The 22,314-nt window shown below is 29.2% G+C and overlaps 1 protein-coding gene across 4 annotated transcripts in view; it reads right to left on the bottom strand.

Annotated features, from left to right (window-relative positions):
- The window catches only part of LOC144969034 (uncharacterized), a 55,462-nt gene that overhangs the window by 14,810 nt on the left and 18,338 nt on the right, over positions 1-22,314 (bottom strand). For 3 of the 4 annotated variants that reach the window (XM_078908002.1, XM_078908004.1, XM_078908005.1), the window contains 6 exons: positions 14,974-15,048; positions 13,269-13,340; positions 8,795-8,869; positions 7,065-7,139; positions 2,015-2,089; positions 279-353 (listed from right to left, as the gene is read on the bottom strand). In XM_078908002.1, coding sequence (XP_078764128.1) covers positions 279-353; positions 2,015-2,089; positions 7,065-7,139; positions 8,795-8,869; positions 13,269-13,340; positions 14,974-15,048 — 447 coding nt within the window. Of the gene's footprint in view, positions 1-278; positions 354-2,014; positions 2,090-7,064; positions 7,140-8,794; positions 8,870-13,268; positions 13,341-14,973; positions 15,049-19,018; positions 19,091-22,314 lie in introns of all 4 variants that reach the window. The other variant, XM_078908001.1, reaches the window with a different exon arrangement.

Here is a 22,314-nt window from a genome sequence, read left to right as displayed (position 1 = left end):
TTATTTTTTATTCTATTATTTTTTGTTTGGACATGCAATACGTGTACTTATTTGGAGGTCTCATATCCGAACTCAATATGGGTTTGATTTATCACTGTTACTGTTGTAATGGAGAATAATTTGCGTTGGTTTGGGAATAATTCAATTACACCAACGAGCCCATTATACTTTGAGTTATCAGACGTGCAAAAAGTACACGTTAGATATGTAACATCGTCAAAATGGTCAGTCTGATGGAGTCGGTCGAAGAAGAAGAAGACGAAACCAGTTAAACATACTTGAATCCCGCGTTGATCTTCTATTTCTATTATGTGATGTGCGAGCATTATCTTCAGTAGAAAGGCCGCCAATGTCTGTGAAATTAAATTGATAAATTATTATTAGCATGTTTTTTATTTCAATACAAATCTTTTCTTAAATTTGAAAACTCTAACAATAACAAGTAACTAAAAAGTAAGATTCCAAGGACTCAACTATGCGCGAGTGAGGCTCGAACCCAGGACCTTTCGATTCAAAAGCTAGTGTCATACCACAAGACCACATAGCAGCAAAACGTCAAAGCCGTTTTGTTTTGGCAAATCAAATGACAATAAGTAATAAATACATAAAGGAATAAATAGACAAAAATAGTCCTCGCTTTCGGTGAAGTGTCACCGGAAGCGAGGACTAGAGACGCATGCGCACAACCAACATGATGTTCTCTCTCTAATAACTTTTCCGCCGGTGACGTCCAATCAAGGGACGCTACTCTTCCGCTAATCTCATTCCCTATAGCGCCCCTTTCCACCAAAAGTACCAGGAAGCGCTTATACAAAGACAAAAAAATAACATGCACATGCGATTATATAGATATTTCAATCAATATAATCACTCACAGAAAAACTAAAAGGAAGTACTCTGCCTTCAAAGAGGTTTTTTTTTCATTATATTCAATTTTTTTCTAATGCATTTATCTTAAAAACATTCCAATTCTAGCTGGCTAAACATAAAGAAAGAAAGAAAAAGGAGGGAATGAGTGAACGATCTTGGATTTGTTCTTCTCACTGTTTGTTTTCTATCTTTGTCTGAATTTTCCCATTATTTTAATATTCTTATCTATCTTACCCCTCCCCCCCCCCCCCCTCCAAAAAAAAAAAAGAAAAAAAAAAAAAAAAAAAAAAAAAAGAAACAAAAACCTTCGGTAAATCAGATGCCCATATGACACAGTAGGATTATTACTTCATCATGAAGCACAGACTAGGGCTAAAATAACAACCCTGTACAAATAATTTTTTTTCGCCTTATAGAGATACCAGTAAATTAATATCACACGGAGTCAAGTAAAATATAAACTAGGCAATCAGCGTATCACTTTTAAAGATATTCATGTTCATGGTTGTCATCTTCTTTCATTTTCCCAACTACGCTCGGTGACTTACCTGTTTGTTTCAAACTTTTGAGCATCGTCAAGACCTTTAACTCACTCAACCCTAACACCGACTATATCCGTAGTTTACCCGGGTTACTTTTACCACATGCCTATTTATTACATTTTTATGAGACAAATTATAGGCGTAGTATCAAAGCTAATGTTTTTAGTTTTTACATGTCAATGGTAGTTGAATAAAACCATCTATGTACATGTTCATTTTTAATAAAAAAATTTTTATAATTTTGAAAAGTAGCAAAAATCTCTAGGATTGAGTGAGTTAAAGATGCATTAGAAATTATCAGGAAAGCACCATCGCTTTCTTTTATTTTTTATTCTATTATTTTTTGTTTGGACATGCAATACGTGTACTTATTTGGAGGTCTCATATCCGAACTCAATTATGGGTTTGATTTATCACTGTTACTGTTGTAATGGAGAATAATTTGCGTTGGTTTGGGAATAATTCAATTACACCAACGAGCCCATTATACTTTGAGTTATCAGACGTGCAAAGAAGTACACGTTAGATATGTAACATCGTCAAAAATGGTCAGTCTGATGGAGTCGGTCGAAGAAGAAGAAGACGAAACCAGTTAAACATACTTGAATCCCGCGTTGATCTTCTATTTCTATTATGTGATGTGCGAGCATTATCTTCAGTAGAAAGGCCGCCAATGTCTGTGAAATTAAATTGATAAATTATTATTAGCATGTTTTTTATTTCAATACAAATCTTTTCTTAAATTTGAAAACTCTAACAATAACAAGTAACTAAAAAGTAAGATTCCAAGGACTCAACTATGCGCGGAGTGAGGCTCGAACCCAGGACCTTTCGATTCAAAAGCTAGTGTCATACCACAAGACCACATAGCAGCAAAACGTCAAAGCCGTTTTGTTTTGGCAAATCAAATGACAATAAGTAATAAATACATAAAGGAATAAATAGACAAAAATAGTCCTCGCTTTCGGTGAAGTGTCACCGGAAGCGAGGACTAGAGACGCATGCGCACAACCAACATGATGTTCTCTCTCTAATAACTTTTCCGCCGGTGACGTCCAATCAAGGGACGCTACTCTTCCGCTAATCTCATTCCCTATAGCGCCCCTTTCCACCAAAAGTACCAGGAAGCGCTTATACAAAGACAAAAAAATAACATGCACATGCGATTATATAGTATTTCAATCAATATAATCACTCACAGAAAAACTAAAAGGAAGTACTCTGCCTTCAAAGAGGTTTTTTTTCATTATATTCAATTTTTTTCTAATGCATTTATCTTAAAAACATTCCAATTCTAGCTGGCTAAACATAAAGAAAGAAAGAAAAAGGAGAAATGAGTGGAACGATCTTGGATTTGTTCTTCTCACTGTTTGTTTCTATCTTTGTCTGAATTTTCCCATTATTTTAATATTCTTATCTATCTTACCCCCCCCCCCCCCCAAAAAAAAAAAAAAAAAAAAAAAAAAAAAGAAACAAAAACCTTCGGTAAATCAGATGCCCATATGACACAGTTAGGATTATTACTTCATCATGAAGCACAGACTAGGGCTAAAATAACAACCCTGTACAAATAATTTTTTTTTCGCCTTATAGAGATACCAGTAAATTAATATCACACGGAGTCAAGTAAAATATAAACTAGGCAATCAGCGTATCACTTTTAAAGATATTCATGTTCATGGTTGTCATCTTCTTTCATTTTCCCAACTACGCTCGGTGACTTTACTGTTTTGTTTCAAACTTTTGAGCATCGTCAAGACCTTTAACTCACTCAACCCTAACACCGACTATATCCGTATGTTTTACCCGGGTTACTTTTACCACATGCCTATTTATTACATTTTTATGAACAATTATAGGCTAGTATCAAAGCTAATGTTTTAGTTTTTACATGTCAATGGTAGTTGAATTAAAACCATCTATGTACATGTTCATTTTTAATAAAAAAATTATTATAATTTGAAAGTAGCAAAAATCTCAAGATTAGTGATTAAAGATGCATTAGAAATATCAGAAAGCACCATCGCTTTTTTTATTTTTATTCTATTATTTTTTGTTTGACATGCAATACGTGTACTTATTGGAGGTCTCATATCCGAACTCAATATGGTTTGATTTATCACTGTTACTGTTGAAATGGAGAAAAATTTGCGTTGGTTTTTGGAATAATTCAATTACACCAACGAGCCCATATACTTTGAGTTATCAGACGTCAAAGAAGTACACTAGATATGTAACATCGTCAAAAATGGTCAGTCTGATGGATCGGCGAAGAAAAGAAGACGAAACCAGTTAAACATACTGAATCCCGCGTTGATCTTCTATTTCTATTATGTGATGTGCGAGCATTATCTTCAGTAAAAGCGCCAATGTCTGTGAAATTAAATTGATAAATTATTATTACAGTTTTTTATTCAATACAAATCTTTCTTAAATTTGAAACCTAACAATAACAAGTAACTAAAAAGTAAGATTCCAAGGACTCAACTATGCGCGAGTGAGCTCGAACCCAGACCTTTCGATTCAAAACTAGTGTCATACCACAAGACCACATAGCAGCAAAACGTCAAAGCGTTTGTTTTGGCAAATCAAATGACAATAAGTAATAAATACATAAAGGAATAAATAGACAAAAATAGTCCCGCTTTCGGTGAAGTGTCACCGGAAGCGAGGACTAGAGACGCATGCGCACAACCAACATGAGTTCTCTCTCTAATAACTTTTCCGCCGGTGACGTCCAATCAAGGGACGCTAACTCTTCCGCTAATCTCATTCCCTATAGCGCCCCTTTCACCAAAGTACCAGAAGCGCTTATACAAAGACAAAAAATAACATGCACATGCGATTATAAGTATTTCAATCAATATAATCACTCACAGAAAAACTAAAGGAAGTACTCTGCCTTCAAAGAGGTTTTTTTTCATTAATTCAATTTTTTTCTAATGCATTTATCTTAAAAACATCCAATTCAGCGCTAAACATAAAGAAAGAAAGAAAAAGGAGGGAATGAGTGGAACGATCTGGATTTGTTCTTCTCACTGTTTTTCTATCTTTGTCTGAATTTTCCCATTATTTAATATTCTATCTATCTTACCCTCCCCCCCCCCCCCAAAAAAAAAAAAGAAAAAAAAAAAAAAAAAGAAACAAAACCTTCGTAATCAGATGCCCATATGACACAGTTAGATTATTACTTCATCATGAAGCACAGACTAGGCTAAAATACAACCCTGTACAAATAATTTTTTTTCGCCTTATAGAGATACATAAATTATATCACACGGAGTCAAGTAAAATATAAACTAGGCAATCAGCGTATCACTTTTAAGATATCAGTTCATGGTTGTCATCTTCTTTCATTTTCCCAACACGCTCGGTGACTTACCTGTTTGTTTCAAACTTTTGAGCATCGTCAAGACCTTAACTCACTCAACCCTACACCGACTATATCCGTAGTTTACCCGGTTACTTTTACCACATGCCTATTTATTACATTTTATGAGACAAATTATAGGCGTAGTATCAAAGCTAATGTTTTTAGTTTTACATGTCAATGGTAGTTGAATAAAACCATCTAGTACATTTCATTTTTAATAAATTTTTAATTTTGAAAAGTAGCAAAAATCTCTAGGATTTAGTGATAAAGATGCATTAGAAATATCAGGAAACACCATCGCTTTCTTTTTTTTATTCTATTATTTTTTGTTTGGACATGCAATACGTGTATTATTTGGAGGTCTCATATCCAACTCATTATGGGTTTGATTTATCACTGTTACTGTTGTAATGGAGAATAATTTGCGTTGGTTTGGGATAATTCAATTACACCAACGAGCCCATTATACTTTGAGTTATCAGACGTGCAAAAAGTACACGTTAGATATGTAACATCGTCAAAATGGTCAGTCTGAGGAGTCGTCGAAGAAGAAGAAGACGAAACCAGTTAACATACTTGAATCCCGCGTTGATCTTCTATTTCATTATGTGATGTGCGAGCATTATCTTCAGTAGAAAGCCGCCAATGTCTGTGAAATAAATTGATAATTATTATTAGCATTTTTTATTTCAATCAATCTTTCTTAAATTTGAAAACTCTAACAATAACAAGTACTAAAAAGTAAATTCCAAGGACTCAACTATGCCGGAGTGAGGCTCGAACCCAGACCTTTCGATCAAAAGCTAGTGTCATACCACAAGACCACATAGCAGCAAAACGTCAAAGCCGTTTTGTTTTGGCAAATCAAATGACAATAAGTAATAAATACATAAAGGAATAAATAGACAAAAATAGTCCTCGCTTTCGGTGAAGTGTCACCGGAAGCGAGGACTAGAGACGCATGCGCACAACCAACATGATGTTCTCTCTCTAATAACTTTTCCGCCGGTGACGTCCAATCAAGGGACGCTACTCTTCCGCTAATCTCATTCCCTATAGCGCCCCTTTCCACCAAAAGTACCAGGAAGCGCTTATACAAAGAACAAAAAAATAACATGCACATGCGATTATATAGTATTTCAATCATATAATCACTCACAGAAAAACTAAAAGGAAGTACTCTGCTTCAAAGAGGTTTTTTTTCATTATATTCAATTTTTTTCTAATGCATTTATCATTTCTAAAAACATTCCAATTCTAGCTGGCTAAACATAAAGAAAGAAAGAAAAAGGAGGAAATGAGTGGAACGATCTTGGATTTGTTCTTCTCACTGTTTGTTTCTATCTTTGTCTGAATTTTCCCATTATTTTAATATTCTTATCTATCTTACCCCTCCCCCCCCTCCAAAAAAAAAAAAAAAAAAAAAAAAAAAGAAACAAAAACCTTCGGTAAATCAGATGCCCATATGAAACAGTTAGGATTATTACCTCATCATGAAGCACAGACTAGGGCTAAAATAACAACCCTGTACAAATATTTTTTTTTCGCCTTATAGAGATACCAGTAAATTAATATCACACGGAGTCAAGTAAAATATAAACTAGGCAATCAGCGTATCACTTTTAAAGATATTCATGTTCATGGTTGTCATCTTCTTTCATTTTCCCAACTACGCTCGGTGACTTACCTGTTTGTTTCAAACTTTTGAGCATCGTCAAGACCTTTAACTCACTCAACCCTAACACCGACTATATCCGTAGTTTACCCGGGGTTACTTTTACCACATGCCTATTTATTACATTTTATGAGACAAATTATAGGCGTAGTATCAAAGCTAATGTTTTTAGTTTTTACATGTCAATGGTAGTTGAATAAAACCATCTATGTACATGTTCATTTTTAATAAAAAATTTTTATAATTTGAAAAGTAGCAAAAATCTCTAGGATTGAGTGAGTTAAAGATGCATTAGAAATTATCAGGAAAGCACCATCGCTTTTTTTTTTTTTATTCTATTATTTTTTGTTTGGACATGCAATACGTGTACTTATTTGGAGGTCTCATATCCGAACTCAATTATGGGTTTGATTTATCACTGTTACTGTTGTAATGGAGAATAATTTGCGTTGGTTTGGGAATAATTCAATTACACCAACGAGCCCATTATACTTTGAGTTATCAGACGTGCAAAGAAGTACACGTTAGATATGTAACATCGTCAAAAATGGTCAGTCTGATGGAGTCGGTCGAAGAAGAAGAAGACGAAACCAGTTAAACATACTTGAATCCCGCGTTGATCTTCTATTTCTATTATGTGATGTGCGAGCATTATCTTCAGTAGAAAGGCCGCCAATGTCTGTGAAATTAAATTGATAAATTATTATTAGCATGTTTTTTATTTCAATACAAATCTTTTCTTAAATTTGAAAACTCTAACAATAACAAGTAACTAAAAAGTAAGATTCCAAGGACTCAACTATGCGCGGAGTGAGGCTCGAACCCAGGACCTTTCGATTCAAAAGCTAGTGTCATACCACAAGACCACATAGCAGCAAAACGTCAAAGCCGTTTTGTTTTGGCAAATCAAATGACAATAAGTAATAAATACATAAAGGAATAAATAGACAAAAATAGTCCTCGCTTTCGGTGAAGTGTCACCGGAAGCGAGGACTAGAGACGCATGCGCACAACCAACATGATGTTCTCTCTCTAATAACTTTTCCGCCGGTGACGTCCAATCAAGGGACGCTACTCTTCCGCTAATCTCATTCCCTATAGCGCCCCTTTCCACCAAAAGTACCAGGAAGCGCTTATACAAAGACAAAAAAATAACATGCACATGCGATTATATAGGTATTTCAATCAATATAATCACTCACAGAAAAACTAAAAGGAAGTACTCTGCCTTCAAAGAGGTTTTTTTTTCATTATATTCAATTTTTTTCTAATGCATTTATCTTAAAAACATTCCAATTCTAGCTGGCTAAACATAAAGAAAGAAAGAAAAAGGAGGGAATGAGTGGAACGATCTTGGATTTGTTCTTCTCACTGTTTGTTTCTATCTTTGTCTGAATTTTCCCATTATTTTAATATTCTTATCTATCTTACCCCCCCCCCCCCCCTCCAAAAAAAAAAAAAGAAAAAAAAAAAAAAAAAAAAAGAAACAAAAACCTTCGGTAAATCAGATGCCCATATGACACAGTTAGGATTATTACTTCATCATGAAGCACAGACTAGGGCTAAAATAACAACCCTGTACAAATAATTTTTTTTCGCCTTATAGAGATACCAGTAAATTAATATCACACGGAGTCAAGTAAAATATAAACTAGGCAATCAGCGTATCACTTTTAAAGATATTCATGTTCATGGTTGTCATCTTCTTTCATTTTCCCAACTACGCTCGGTGACTTACCTGTTTGTTTCAAACTTTTGAGCATCGTCAAGACCTTTAACTCACTCAACCCTAACACCGACTATATCCGTAGTTTACCCGGGTTACTTTTACCACATGCCTATTTATTACATTTTTATGAGACAAATTATAGGCGTAGTATCAAAGCTAATGTTTTTAGTTTTTACATGTCAATGGTAGTTGAATAAAACCATCTATGTACATGTTCATTTTTAATAAAAATTATTTTATAATTTTGAAAAGTAGCAAAAATCTCTAGGATTGAGTGAGTTAAAGATGCATTAGAAATTATCAGGAAAGCACCATCGCTTTCTTTTATTTTTTATTCTATTATTTTTTGTTTGGACATGCAATACGTGTACTTATTTGGAGGTCTCATATCCGAACTCAATTATGGGTTTGATTTATCACTGTTACTGTTGTAATGGAGAATAATTTGCGTTGGTTTGGGAATAATTCAATTACACCAACGAGCCCATTATACTTTGAGTTATCAGACGTGCAAAGAAGTACACGTTAGATATGTAACATCGTCAAAAATGGTCAGTCTGATGGAGTCGGTCGAAGAAGAAGAAGACGAAACCAGTTAAACATACTTGAATCCCGCGTTGATCTTCTATTTCTATTATGTGATGTGCGAGCATTATCTTCAGTAGAAAGGCCGCCAATGTCTGTGAAATTAAATTGATAAATTATTATTCTCATCTCATGTAGTTCTATATCTGAAGCAGACGTCGGAGGTCATCTTCCGCCAAGCTGATCTATCTCTTGCCAATTCTATTAAAGCAGCGCCACCTTTCTCAGCTTCATCTGTCCAAGTTCTTATCCCTTTCAAATACGTTATTCTTTGTCTTCCTCTTATTCTTTTTCCATTCATCTTTCCAGTCAAGGCGAGTATTTCCAAACCAGGGTGGCGGATAATGTGTCCTAAAAATTCCATTTGGCGTTTGATGATTTTTGTTATCAGTGATCTTTTTCTGTTTGCCATTTCTAAAATTTCTTCATTTCTTTTCCTTTCCATCCATGACACCCTCATCATTCTTCTGTAAAACCACATTTCCACTGCCTCCAGTCTTTTAACCATGGTCTTGTTTATGGTCCAGCTCTCACAACCATATAGCAGCACAGACAGTACATAGCAATCCAGGACTTTGATTTTTGTTTTCATGCTAATATTCCTGTTTTTCATAATTGTATGCAGCTGGTTGAATGCATTCTTCGCCATACCTATTCTTTTTCTTTATTTCACAATCTGATTTTCCATTGGATGTTACATTGAAGCCTAAATATTTGAAACATTCAACTTGTTGTATTGTTTGTCCTCTGCTTGTTATTACACAGGCTGGTGGGTTATTATTTTTAGATACCGTCATACATTCTGTTTTAGATATATTCAGTTCCAGTCCCATATTTTCACTACTCCTGACTACAACATCCAGTAATTCTTGTAGTTCATGTTCAGATTCTGCCAGTAGAACCGTATCATCTGCATACCTCAGATTTGTTACATTCTTTCCTCCAATACACACCCCCTTCTTATGTTCGATATCTCTTAATATCATTTCACTATAGAGGTTGAATAAATCTGGAGACAAACACACCCCTGCCTAACTCCTCTTCTAATAGGTGTAAAACTGCTTAGTTCGTTGTCAACACGCATTGCTGCTTCTTGTTCCCAGTACAAATTCCGTAATATTCTTAAATCTTTACCATCAATGTCCAAGGATGATAGAATTTTGAATAGTTTTTCGTGTTGTACTTTATCAAAGGCTTTTGAATAGTCGATGAAACACATATACAGATCTTTATTTACTTCAATACATCTTTCCATCAGCATTGATAATGTGAATATTCCATTTCTGGTACCCTTGTCCTCAACAAAACCAAATTGCATCTCCCCAATTTCAGGTCGTATTTTATTTCTTATTCTTAGTAAAATTATCTTCAAAAGAATTTTTGTGAGGTGGCTCATTAGGCTAATAGTTCTGTGTTGTTCACAATCAACTGCCCCTGGCTTTTTTGGTAGTGCTATAAAAATGGATCGTTTCATATCAGTTGGCATTTTTCCTGTGTCATACACTTGATTTAGAAGGTTTGTGATGAATTCAATCCCCCATTCACCCAGGCCAGTCAAGGCTTCAATTGTTATGGCATCAGGTCCTGCAGCTTTTCCATTTTTCATGCTTTTCATGACGTTCCTAACTTCATCTTTCATTATAGAAGGCCCTTCCAGTTCTTTTATCATAGGCATTTCTCCTCGATTATCAAAAAAAAGTTCTTCAATATATTCTGACCATCTGTTTAGAATGCAGTCTTTGTCCATGATGGTGTTTCCACGCTTGTCTTTGATGCATCCACTTTTAGCACCTGATTTAGTTTTGTTTGTCACTTCTTTGATTTTCTGATGGAAGAATTTGCCATTTTTTTCTTTGCAGGACATTATATAGTGACATTGTTCATTTATCCAGTCTTCTTTAGCTTCGTTGCATTTTCTTTTTATCTGCCTGTTCAGAGTCTTGTATTTTTCTTCCTGATTTTTGGCCTTTCTTCTCTCATTCATTAATTCTAATATCTCTGGAGTAATCCATTTCTTCTTCTGCAACTTAAGTGTGGTTGGAACATTTTCTTCTAATGATGCAGCAACACTGTCTTTAAACTGCTCATATTTCTCTTCTATATCTGTTAGTTCTCCAAGCACTTCAAACTTGTTTCTTACTGATAGTTCAAATTTTTCTTGTATCTTCTGTTCCTCCCGGAGAATGTCTAGTTGGTATTTAGGTTTAGCCTTTGCTCTTTTGCAGATTTTCAATTTAACTCGTATGGGGCATAGCACAGGTATATGATCGCTGTTACAGTCAGCCCCCGGCATAGATTTGGCATACAAAACCGAGTTTCGGAAACGTTTGCTGATGAGTATGTAATCTATTTGGTTTCTCACTCCATCTCCAGGACTTTTCCATGTCCACTTCCTTCTATTGTGGTTTGTTGACCAAGTATTTGTGATTGTCAGATCATGTTGACGGCACCATTGAATAAGACGATCACCTCTGTCATTTTTGTCTCCCAGACCATGTGGGCCCACAATATCTTCTATTCTTTCTCGGCCCACCTTGGCATTAAAATCGCCCATGATGAGTTTTATGTCTGAAGACTTAAACTGATGCATTGCTTTATCTATTTGTTGATAGAAATTTTCCACTTCTTCATCATCGTGACTGGTGGTTGGGGCGTATATTTGTAAAATATCAAAATCAAAAGGTTTTGCTTGTAGTTTGATTGCCATTACTCTGTCTGATATGGGCCAGAATCCTTTGACTGCTCGCGCCGTTTTATTATCTAGTATAATTCCAACTCCCCTTTGGTGTTCTCCTCCTCCTGAGTATATAATTTTACAGTCATCATAATTAAGTTCTCCTGCTCCTTTCCATCTAACTTATTATAATAAATTATTATTAGCATGTTTTTTATTTCAATACAAATCTTTTCTTAAATTTGAAAACTCTAACAATAACAAGTAACTAAAAAGTAAGATTCCAAGGACTCAACTATGCGCGGAGTGAGGCTCGAACCCAGGACCTTTCGATTCAAAAGCTAGTGTCATACCACAAGACCACATAGCAGCAAAACGTCAAAGCCGTTTTGTTTTGGCAAATCAAATGACAATAAGTAATAAATACATAAAGGAATAAATAGACAAAAATAGTCCTCGCTTTCGGTGAAGTGTCACCGGAAGCGAGGACTAGAGACGCATGCGCACAACCAACATGATGTTCTCTCTCTAATAACTTTTCCGCCGGTGACGTCCAATCAAGGGACGCTACTCTTCCGCTAATCTCATTCCCTATAGCGCCCCTTTCCACCAAAAGTACCAGGAAGCGCTTATACAAAGACAAAAAAATAACATGCACATGCGATTATATAGGTATTTCAATCAATATAATCACTCACAGAAAAACTAAAAGGAAGTACTCTGCCTTCAAAGAGGTTTTTTTTTCATTATATTCAATTTTTTCTATTGCATTTATCTTAAAAACATTCCAATTCTAGCTGGCTAAACATAAAGAAAGAAAGAAAAAGGAGGGAATGAGTGGAACGATCTTGGATTTGTTCTTCTCACTGTTTGTTTCTATCTTTGTCTGAATTTTCCCATTATTTTAATATTCTTATCTATCTTACTCCTCCCCCCCCCCCTCCAAAAAAAAAAGAAACAAAAAAAAAGAAACAAAAACCTTCGGTAAATCAGATGCCCATATGAAACAGTTAGGATTATTACCTCATCATGAAGCACAGACTAGGGCTAAAATGACAACCCTGTACAAATATTTTTTTTCGCCTTATAGAGATACCAGTAAATTAATATCACACGGAGTCAAGTAAAATATAAAACTAGGCAATCAGCGTATCACTTTTAAAGATATTCATGTTCATGGTTGTCATCTTCTTTCATTTTCCCAACTACGCTCGGTGACTTACCTGTTTGTTTCAAACTTTTGAGCATCGTCAAGACCTTTAACTCACTCAACCCTAACACCGACTATATCCGTAGTTTACCCGGGGTTACTTTTACCACATGCCTATTTATTACATTTTTATGAGACAAATTATAGGCGTAGTATCAAAGCTAATGTTTTTAGTTTTTACATGTCAATGGTAGTTGAATAAAACCATCTATGTACATGCTCATTTTTAATAAATTTTTTTTTCCAATTTTGAAAAGTAGCAAAAATCTCTAGGATTGAGTGAGTTAAAGATGCATTAGAAATTATCAGGAAAGCACCATCGCTTTCTTTTTTTTATTCTATTATTTTTTGTTTGGACATGCAAGACGTGTATTTATTTGGAGGTCTCATATCCAAACTCAATTATGGGTTTGATTTATCACTGTTACTGTTGTAATGGAGAATAATTTGCGTTGGTTTGGGAATAATTCAATTACACCAACGAGCCCATTATACTTTGAGTTATCAGACGTGCAAACAAGTACACGTTGGATATGTAACATCGTCAATAATGGTCAGTCTGATGGAGTCGGTCGTAGAAGAAGAAGAAGACGAAACCAGTTAAACATACTTGAATCCCGCGTTGATCTTCTACTTCTATGTGATGCGCCAGCATTATCTTCAGTAGAAAGGCCGCCAATGTCTGTGAAATAAGATTGATAAATTATTATTAGCATGCTTTTTATTTCAATAAAAACCTTTTCTTAAATTTGAAAACTCTAACAATAACAAGTAACTAAAAAGTAAGATTCAAAGGACTCAACTATGCGCCGAGTGAGGCTCGAACCCAGGACCTTTCGATTTAAAAGCTAGTGTCATACCACAAGACCACATAGCCGCAAAACGTCAAAGCCGTTTTGTTTTGGCAAATCAAATGACAATAAGTAATAAATACATAAAGGAATAAATAGACAAAAATAGTCCTCGCTTTCGGTGAAGTGTCTCCGGAAGCGAGGACTAGAGACGCATGCGCACAACCAACATGATGTTCTCTCTCTAATAACTTTTGTGCCGGTGACGTCCAATCAAGGGACGCTACTCTTCCGCTAATCTCATTCCCTATAGCGCCCCTTTCCACCAAAAGTACCAGGAAGCGCTTATTTAAAGAACAAAAAATAACATGCACATGCGATTATATAAGTATTTCAATCAATATAATCACTCACAGAAAAACTAAAAGGCAGTACTCTGCCTTCAAAGAGTTTTTTTTCATTATCTTCAATTTTTTTCTAATGCATTTATCATTTCTTAAAAACATTCCAATTCTAGCTGGCTAAACATAAAGAAAGAAAGAAAAAGGAGGAAATGAGTGGAACGATCTTGGATTTGTTCTTCTCACTGTTTGTTTCTATCTTTGTCTGAATTTTCCCATTATTTTAATATTCTTATCTATCTTACCCCTCCCCCCCCCTCCAAAAAAAAAAAAGAAACAAAAACCTTCGGTAAATCAGATGCCCATATGAAACAATTAGGATTATTACCTCATCATGAAGCACAGACTAGGGCTAAAATAACAACCCTGTACAAATATTTTTTTTTCGCCTTATAGAGATACCAGTAAATTAATATCACACGGAGTCAAGTAAAATATAAACTAGGCAATCAGCGTATCACTTTAAAGATATTCATGTTCATGGTTGTCATCTTCTTTCATTTTCCCAACTACGCTCGGTGACTTACCTGTTTGTTTCAAACTTTTGAGCATCGTCAAGACGTTTAACTCACTCAACCCTAACACCGACTATATCCGTAGTTTACCCGGGGTTACTTTTACCACATGCCTATTTATTACATTTTTATGAGACAAATTATAGGCATAGTATCAAAGCTAATGTTTTTAGTTTTTACATGTCAATGGTAGTTGAATAAAACCATCTATGTACATGTTCATTTTTAATAAAAAATTTTTATAATCTTGAAAAGTAGCAAAAATCTCTAGGATTGAGTGAGTTAAAGATGCATTAGAAACTATCAGGAAAGCACCATCGTTTTTTTTAATTTTTTATTCTATTATTTTTTGTTTGGACATGCAATACGTGTACTTATTTGGAGGTCTCATATCCGAACTCAATTATGGGTTTGATTTATCACTGTTACTGTTGTAATGGAGAATAATTTGCGTTGGTTTGGGAATAATTCAATTACACCAACGAGCCCATTATACTTTGAGTTATCAGACGTGCAAAGAAGTACACGTTAGATATGTAACATCGTCAAAAATGGTCAGTCTGATGGAGTCGGTCGAAGAAGAAGAAGACGAAACCAGTTAAACATACTTGAATCCCGCGTTGATCTTCTATTTCTATTATGTGATGTGCGAGCATTATCTTCAGTAGAAAGGCCGCCAATGTCTGTGAAATTAAATTGATAAATTATTATTAGCATGTTTTTTATTTCAATACAAATCTTTTCTTAAATTTGAAAACTCTAACAATAACAAGTAACTAAAAAGTAAGATTCCAAGGACTCAACTATGCGCGGAGTGAGGCTCGAACCCCCCCCAAAGGGTTACCTATTTTTCCCGATTTTTTAAATTTTTTTCATTTTTTTTTAAACAAAATTTAGGGTAGTATAAGATGTTTTTAAAATTTTTTTAAGCAAGGTTTTTTTTTAAAAAATTTTTTTTTAATGTTTTTTTTTAATAAAAAAATTTTTTTTAAAAATTTAAAATGAAAAACTTTTGTTTTAAAAAAAAAGAAAAAAAAAAAAAAAAAAAAAAAAAAAAAAAAAAAAAAAAAAAAAAAAAAAAAAAAAAAAAAAAAAAAAAAAAAAAAAAAAAAAAAAAAAAAAAAAAAAAAAAAAAAAAAAAAAAAAAAAAAAAAAAAAAAAAAAAAAAAAAAAAAAAAAAAAAAAAAAAAAAAAAAAAAAAAAAAAAAAAAAAAAAAAAAAAAAAAAAAAAAAAAAAAAAAAAAAAAAAAAAAAAAAAAAAAAAAAAAAAAAAAAAAAAAAAAAAAAAAAAAAAAAAAAAAAAAAAAAAAAAAAAAAAAAAAAAAAAAAAAAAAAAAAAAAAAAAAAAAAAAAAAAAAAAAAAAAAAAAAAAAAAAAAAAAAAAAAAAAAAAAAAAAAAAAAAAAAAAAAAAAAAAAAAAAAAAAAAAAAAAAAAAAAAAAAAAAAAAAAAAAAAAAAAAAAAAAAAAAAAAAAAAAAAAAAAAAAAAAAAAAAAAAAAAAAAAAAAAAAAAAAAAAAAAAAAAAAAAAAAAAAAAAAAAAAAAAAAAAAAAAAAAAAAAAAAAAAAAAAAAAAAAAAAAAAAAAAAAAAAAAAAAAAAAAAAAAAAAAAAAAAAAAAAAAAAAAAAAAAAAAAAAAAAAAAAAAAAAAAAAAAAAAAAAAAAAAAAAAAAAAAAAAAAAAAAAAAAAAAAAAAAAAAAAAAAAAAAAAAAAAAAAAAAAAAAAAAAAAAAAAAAAAAAAAAAAAAAAAAAAAAAAAAAAAAAAAAAAAAAAAAAAAAAAAAAAAAAAAAAAAAAAAAAAAAAAAAAAAAAAAAAAAAAAAAAAAAAAAAAAAAAAAAAAAAAAAAAAAAAAAAAAAAAAAAAAAAAAAAAAAAAAAAAAAAAAAAAAAAAAAAAAAAAAAAAAAAAAAAAAAAAAAAAAAAAAAAAAAAAAAAAAAAAAAAAAAAAAAAAAAAAAAAAAAAAAAAAAAAAAAAAAAAAAAAAAAAAAAAAAAAAAAAAAAAAAAAAAAAAAAAAAAAAAAAAAAAAAAAAAAAAAAAAAAAAAAAAAAAAAAAAAAAAAAAAAAAAAAAAAAAAAAAAAAAAAAAAAAAAAAAAAAAAAAAAAAAAAAAAAAAAAAAAAAAAAAAAAAAAAAAAAAAAAAAAAAAAAAAAAAAAAAAAAAAAAAAAAAAAAAAAAAAAAAAAAAAAAAAAAAAAAAAAAAAAAAAAAAAAAAAAAAAAAAAAAAAAAAAAAAAAAAAAAAAAAAAAAAAAAAAAAAAAAAAAAAAAAAAAAAAAAAAAAAAAAAAAAAAAAAAAAAAAAAAAAAAAAAAAAAAAAAAAAAAAAAAAAAAAAAAAAAAAAAAAAAAAAAAAAAAAAAAAAAAAAAAAAAAAAAAAAAAAAAAAAAAAAAAAAAAAAAAAAAAAAAAAAAAAAAAAAAAAAAAAAAAAAAAAAAAAAAAAAAAAAAAAAAAAAAAAAAAAAAAAAAAAAAAAAAAAAAAAAAAAAAAAAAAAAAAAAAAAAAAAAAAAAAAAAAAAAAAAAAAAAAAAAAAAAAAAAAAAAAAAAAAAAAAAAAAAAAAAAAAAAAAAAAAAAAAAAAAAAAAAAAAAAAAAAAAAAAAAAAAAAAAAAAAAAAAAAAAAAAAAAAAAAAAAAAAAAAAAAAAAAAAAAAAAAAAAAAAAAAAAAAAAAAAAAAAAAAAAAAAAAAAAAAAAAAAAAAAAAAAAAAAAAAAAAAAAAAAAAAAAAAAAAAAAAAAAAAAAAAAAAAAAAAAAAAAAAAAAAAAAAAAAAAAAAAAAAAAAAAAAAAAAAAAAAAAAAAAAAAAAAAAAAAAAAAAAAAAAAAAAAAAAAAAAAAAAAAAAAAAAAAAAAAAAAAAAAAAAAAAAAAAAAAAAAAAAAAAAAAAAAAAAAAAAAAAAAAAAAAAAAAAAAAAAAAAAAAAAAAAAAAAAAAAAAAAAAAAAAAAAAAAAAAAAAAAAAAAAAAAAAAAAAAAAAAAAAAAAAAAAAAAAAAAAAAAAAAAAAAAAAAAAAAAAAAAAAAAAAAAAAAAAAAAAAAAAAAAAAAAAAAAAAAAAAAAAAAAAAAAAAAAAAAAAAAAAAAAAAAAAAAAAAAAAAAAAAAAAAAAAAAAAAAAAAAAAAAAAAAAAAAAAAAAAAAAAAAAAAAAAAAAAAAAAAAAAAAAAAAAAAAAAAAAAAAAAAAAAAAAAAAAAAAAAAAAAAAAAAAAAAAAAAAAAAAAAAAAAAAAAAAAAAAAAAAAAAAAAAAAAAAAAAAAAAAAAAAAAAAAAAAAAAAAAAAAAAAAAAAAAAAAAAAAAAAAAAAAAAAAAAAAAAAAAAAAAAAAAAAAAAAAAAAAAAAAAAAAAAAAAAAAAAAAAAAAAAAAAAAAAAAAAAAAAAAAAAAAAAAAAAAAAAAAAAAAAAAAAAAAAAAAAAAAAAAAAAAAAAAAAAAAAAAAAAAAAAAAAAAAAAAAAAAAAAAAAAAAAAAAAAAAAAAAAAAAAAAAAAAAAAAAAAAAAAAAAAAAAAAAAAAAAAAAAAAAAAAAAAAAAAAAAAAAAAAAAAAAAAAAAAAAAAAAAAAAAAAAAAAAAAAAAAAAAAAAAAAAAAAAAAAAAAAAAAAAAAAAAAAAAAAAAAAAAAAAAAAAAAAAAAAAAAAAAAAAAAAAAAAAAAAAAAAAAAAAAAAAAAAAAAAAAAAAAAAAAAAAAAAAAAAAAAAAAAAAAAAAAAAAAAAAAAAAAAAAAAAAAAAAAAAAAAAAAAAAAAAAAAAAAAAAAAAAAAAAAAAAAAAAAAAAAAAAAAAAAAAAAAAAAAAAAAAAAAAAAAAAAAAAAAAAAAAAAAAAAAAAAAAAAAAAAAAAAAAAAAAAAAAAAAAAAAAAAAAAAAAAAAAAAAAAAAAAAAAAAAAAAAAAAAAAAAAAAAAAAAAAAAAAAAAAAAAAAAAAAAAAAAAAAAAAAAAAAAAAAAAAAAAAAAAAAAAAAAAAAAAAAAAAAAAAAAAAAAAAAAAAAAAAAAAAAAAAAAAAAAAAAAAAAAAAAAAAAAAAAAAAAAAAAAAAAAAAAAAAAAAAAAAAAAAAAAAAAAAAAAAAAAAAAAAAAAAAAAAAAAAAAAAAAAAAAAAAAAAAAAAAAAAAAAAAAAAAAAAAAAAAAAAAAAAAAAAAAAAAAAAAAAAAAAAAAAAAAAAAAAAAAAAAAAAAAAAAAAAAAAAAAAAAAAAAAAAAAAAAAAAAAAAAAAAAAAAAAAAAAAAAAAAAAAAAAAAAAAAAAAAAAAAAAAAAAAAAAAAAAAAAAAAAAAAAAAAAAAAAAAAAAAAAAAAAAAAAAAAAAAAAAAAAAAAAAAAAAAAAAAAAAAAAAAAAAAAAAAAAAAAAAAAAAAAAAAAAAAAAAAAAAAAAAAAAAAAAAAAAAAAAAAAAAAAAAAAAAAAAAAAAAAAAAAAAAAAAAAAAAAAAAAAAAAAAAAAAAAAAAAAAAAAAAAAAAAAAAAAAAAAAAAAAAAAAAAAAAAAAAAAAAAAAAAAAAAAAAAAATTTGCGTTGGTTTGGGAATAATCAATTTCACCAACGAGCCCATTATACTTTGATTATCAACGTGCAAAAAAATACACGTTGGATATGTAACATCGTCAATAATGGTCATCTGATGGGGTCGGTCCCTAGAAGAAAAAAAGACGAAACCATTAAACATACTTGAATCCGCGTTTGATCTTCTACTTCTATGTGATGCGCCAGCATTATCTTCAGTAGAAAGGCCGCCAATGTCTGTGAAATTAAAATTGAATAAATTATTATTAGCATGCTTTTTATTCAATAAAAACCTTTTCTTAAATTTGAAAACTCTAACAATAACAAGTAACTAAAAAGTAAGATTCCAAGGGCTCAACTATGCGCCGAGTGAGGCTCGAACCCAGGGCCTTTCGATTCAAAAGCTAGTGTCATACCACAAGACCACATAGCGCAAAACGTCAAAGCCGTTTTGTTTTGGCAAAACAAATGACAATAAGTAATAAATACATAAAGGAATAAATAACAAAAAAGTCTCGCATTCGGTGAAGTGTTCCGGGAACGAGACTAGAGACGCATGCGCACAACCAACATGAGTTCTCTCTCTAATAACTTTTTTGCCGGTGACGTCCAATCAAGGGGCGCACTCTTCCGCAATCTCATTCCCTATAGCGCCCCCTTTCCACCAAAAGACCGGAAGCGCTTATACAAAGAACAAAAAATAACATGCACATGCATATATAAGTATTTCAATCAAAATAATCACTCACAGAAAACTAAAAGGCAGTACTCTGCCTTCAAAGAGTTTTTTTCATTATCTTCAATTTTTTTCTAATGCATTTATCATTTCTTAAAAACATTCCAATTCTAGCTGGCTAAACATAAAGAAAGAAAGAAAAGGAGGAAATGAGTGGAACGATCTTGATTTGTTCTTCTCCTGTTTGTTTTTATCTTTTTCTGAATTTTCCCATTATTTTTAAATTTCTTATCTATCTTACCCCTCCCCCCCTCCAAAAAAAAAAGAAAAAAAAAAAAAAAGAACAAAACCTTCGGGAAATCAGATGCCCATATGAAACAATTAGGATTATTACCTCATCATGAAGCACAGACTAGGGCTAAAATTTAAAAACCCTGTACAAATATTTTTTTCGCCTTATAAAAATACCAGTAAATTAATATCACACGGAGTCAAATAAAATTTTAAACTAGGCAATCAGCGTATCACTTTTAAAGAAAATTCATGTTCATGGTTGTCATCTTCTTTCATTTTTCCCAAATACGCTCGGTGACTTACCTGTTTTTTTTCAAAAATTTTGAGCATCGTCAAGACGTTTAACTCACTCAAAACCCCAACCGACTATATCCGTAGTTTCCCGGGGGTTTCTTTTTCCACATGCCTATTTATTTCATTTTTAAAGAGACAAATTATAGGCATAGGGATCAAAGCTAATTTTTTTTAGTTTTTACAAAGTCAATGGTAGTTGAATAAAACCATCTATGTACATGTTCATTTTTAATAAAAAAATTTTATAATCTTGAAAAGTAGCAAAAATCTCTAGGATTGAGTGAGTTAAAGATGCATTAGAAACTATCAGGAAAGCACCATCGCTTCTTTTATTTTTTATTCTATTATTTTTTGTTTGGACATGCAATACGTGTACTTATTGGAGGTCTCATATCCGAACTCAATTATGGGTTTGATTTATCACTGTTACGTTGTAATGGAGAATAATTTGCGTTGGTTTGGGAATAATTTTCAATTACACCAACGAGCCCATTATACTTTGAGTTATCAGACGTGCAAAGAAGTACACCCTTAATATGTAACCCTCGTCAAAAATGGGCATCTGATGGAGTCGGTCGAAGAAGAAGAAGACGAAACCAGTTTAAACAACTTGAAACCCGCGTTGAACTTTTATTTCATTATGTGATGTGCGAGCATTATCTTCAGTAAAAGGCCGCCAATGTCCCGTGAAATTTAAATTGATAAATTATTTTTAGCATGTTTTTTATTTTAATACAAATCTTTTCTAAATTTGAAAACTCTAACAATAAAAAGTAACTAAAAAAATAAATTCCAAGGACTCAACTATGCGCGAGTGAGGCTCGAACCCAGGACCTTTCGATTCAAAGCTAGTGTATAACACAAAGACCACATAGCAGCAAAACGTCAAAGCCGTTTGTTTTTGGCAAATCAAATGACAATAAGTAATAAATACATAAAGGAATAAATAGACAAAAATAGTCCTCCCCTTTCGGTGAAGTGTCACCGGAAGCGAGGACTAAGAAAGCATGCGCACAACCAACATGAGTTCTCTCTCTAATAACTTTTCCGCCGGGACTCCAATCAAGGGACGCTACTTTTTTCCGCTAATCTCATTCCCTATAGCGCCCCTTTCCACCAAAAGTACCAGGAAGCGCTTATACAAAAACAAAAAAATAACAGCACAAAGCGATTATATAGGTATTTCAATCAATATAATCACTCACAGAAAAACTAAAAGGGAAATACTCTGCCTTCAAAGAGGTTTTTTTTTTATTATATTTAATTTTTTCTAATGCATTTATCTTAAAAACATCCAATTCTAGCTGGCTAAACATAAAGAAGAAAGAAAAAAGGAGGAATGAGTGGAACGATCTTGGATTTGTTCTTCTCACTGTTTGTTTCTATCTTTGTCTGAATTTCCCATTATTTATATTCTTATCTATCTTTCCCTCCCCCCCCCTCCAAAAAAAAAAAAAAAAAAAAAAAAAAAAAAAGAAACAAAAACCTTCGGTAAATCAGATGCCCATAAGACACAGTTAGGATTATTACCCCATCATGAAGCACAGACTAGGGCTAAAAAAACAACCCTGTAACAAATAATTTTTTTTTTTCGCCTTAAGAGGGTACCATTAAATTAATACACACGGAGTCAAGTAAAATATAAACTAGGCAATCAGCGTATCACTTTTAAAGATATTCATGTTCATGGGTTTTCAAACTTCTTTCATTTTCCCAACTACGCTCGTGACTTACCTGTTTGTTTCAAACTTTGAGCATCGTCAAGACCTTTAACTCACTCAACCCTAACACCGACTATATCCGTAGTTACCCGGGGTTACTTTTACCACATGCCCCATTTATTACATTTTTAATGAACAAATTAGGCGTAGTATCAAGCTAATGTTTTTAGTTTTTACATGTCAAGGTAGTTGAATAAAACCATCTATGTACATGTTCATTTTTAATAAAAAATTTTTTTATAATTTTGAAAAGTAGCAAAAATCTCTAGGGTTGATGAGTTAAAAATGCATTAGAAATTATCAAAAGCACCATCGCTTCTTTATTTTTTATTCTATTATTTTTTTTTTTGACAGGGAAACTGTATTATTGGAGGTCCATATCCAACTCAATTAGGGGGTTTTATTTTTTCACGTTATGTTGTAATGGAGAATAAATTTGCGTTGTTTGGGGAAAAAACAAAAACCAAAAGAATTTC

This window comes from Berghia stephanieae, chromosome 3 (genome assembly GCF_034508935.2).
Source record: "Berghia stephanieae isolate SIO BIC M18660-M18661 chromosome 3, UCSD_Bste_1.3, whole genome shotgun sequence".
Classification (NCBI taxonomy): Eukaryota; Metazoa; Mollusca; class Gastropoda; order Nudibranchia; family Aeolidiidae; genus Berghia; species Berghia stephanieae.
The sequence above is the reverse complement of the archived record's forward strand: the minus strand, read 5'-3'. Positions and strand labels throughout refer to the sequence as shown.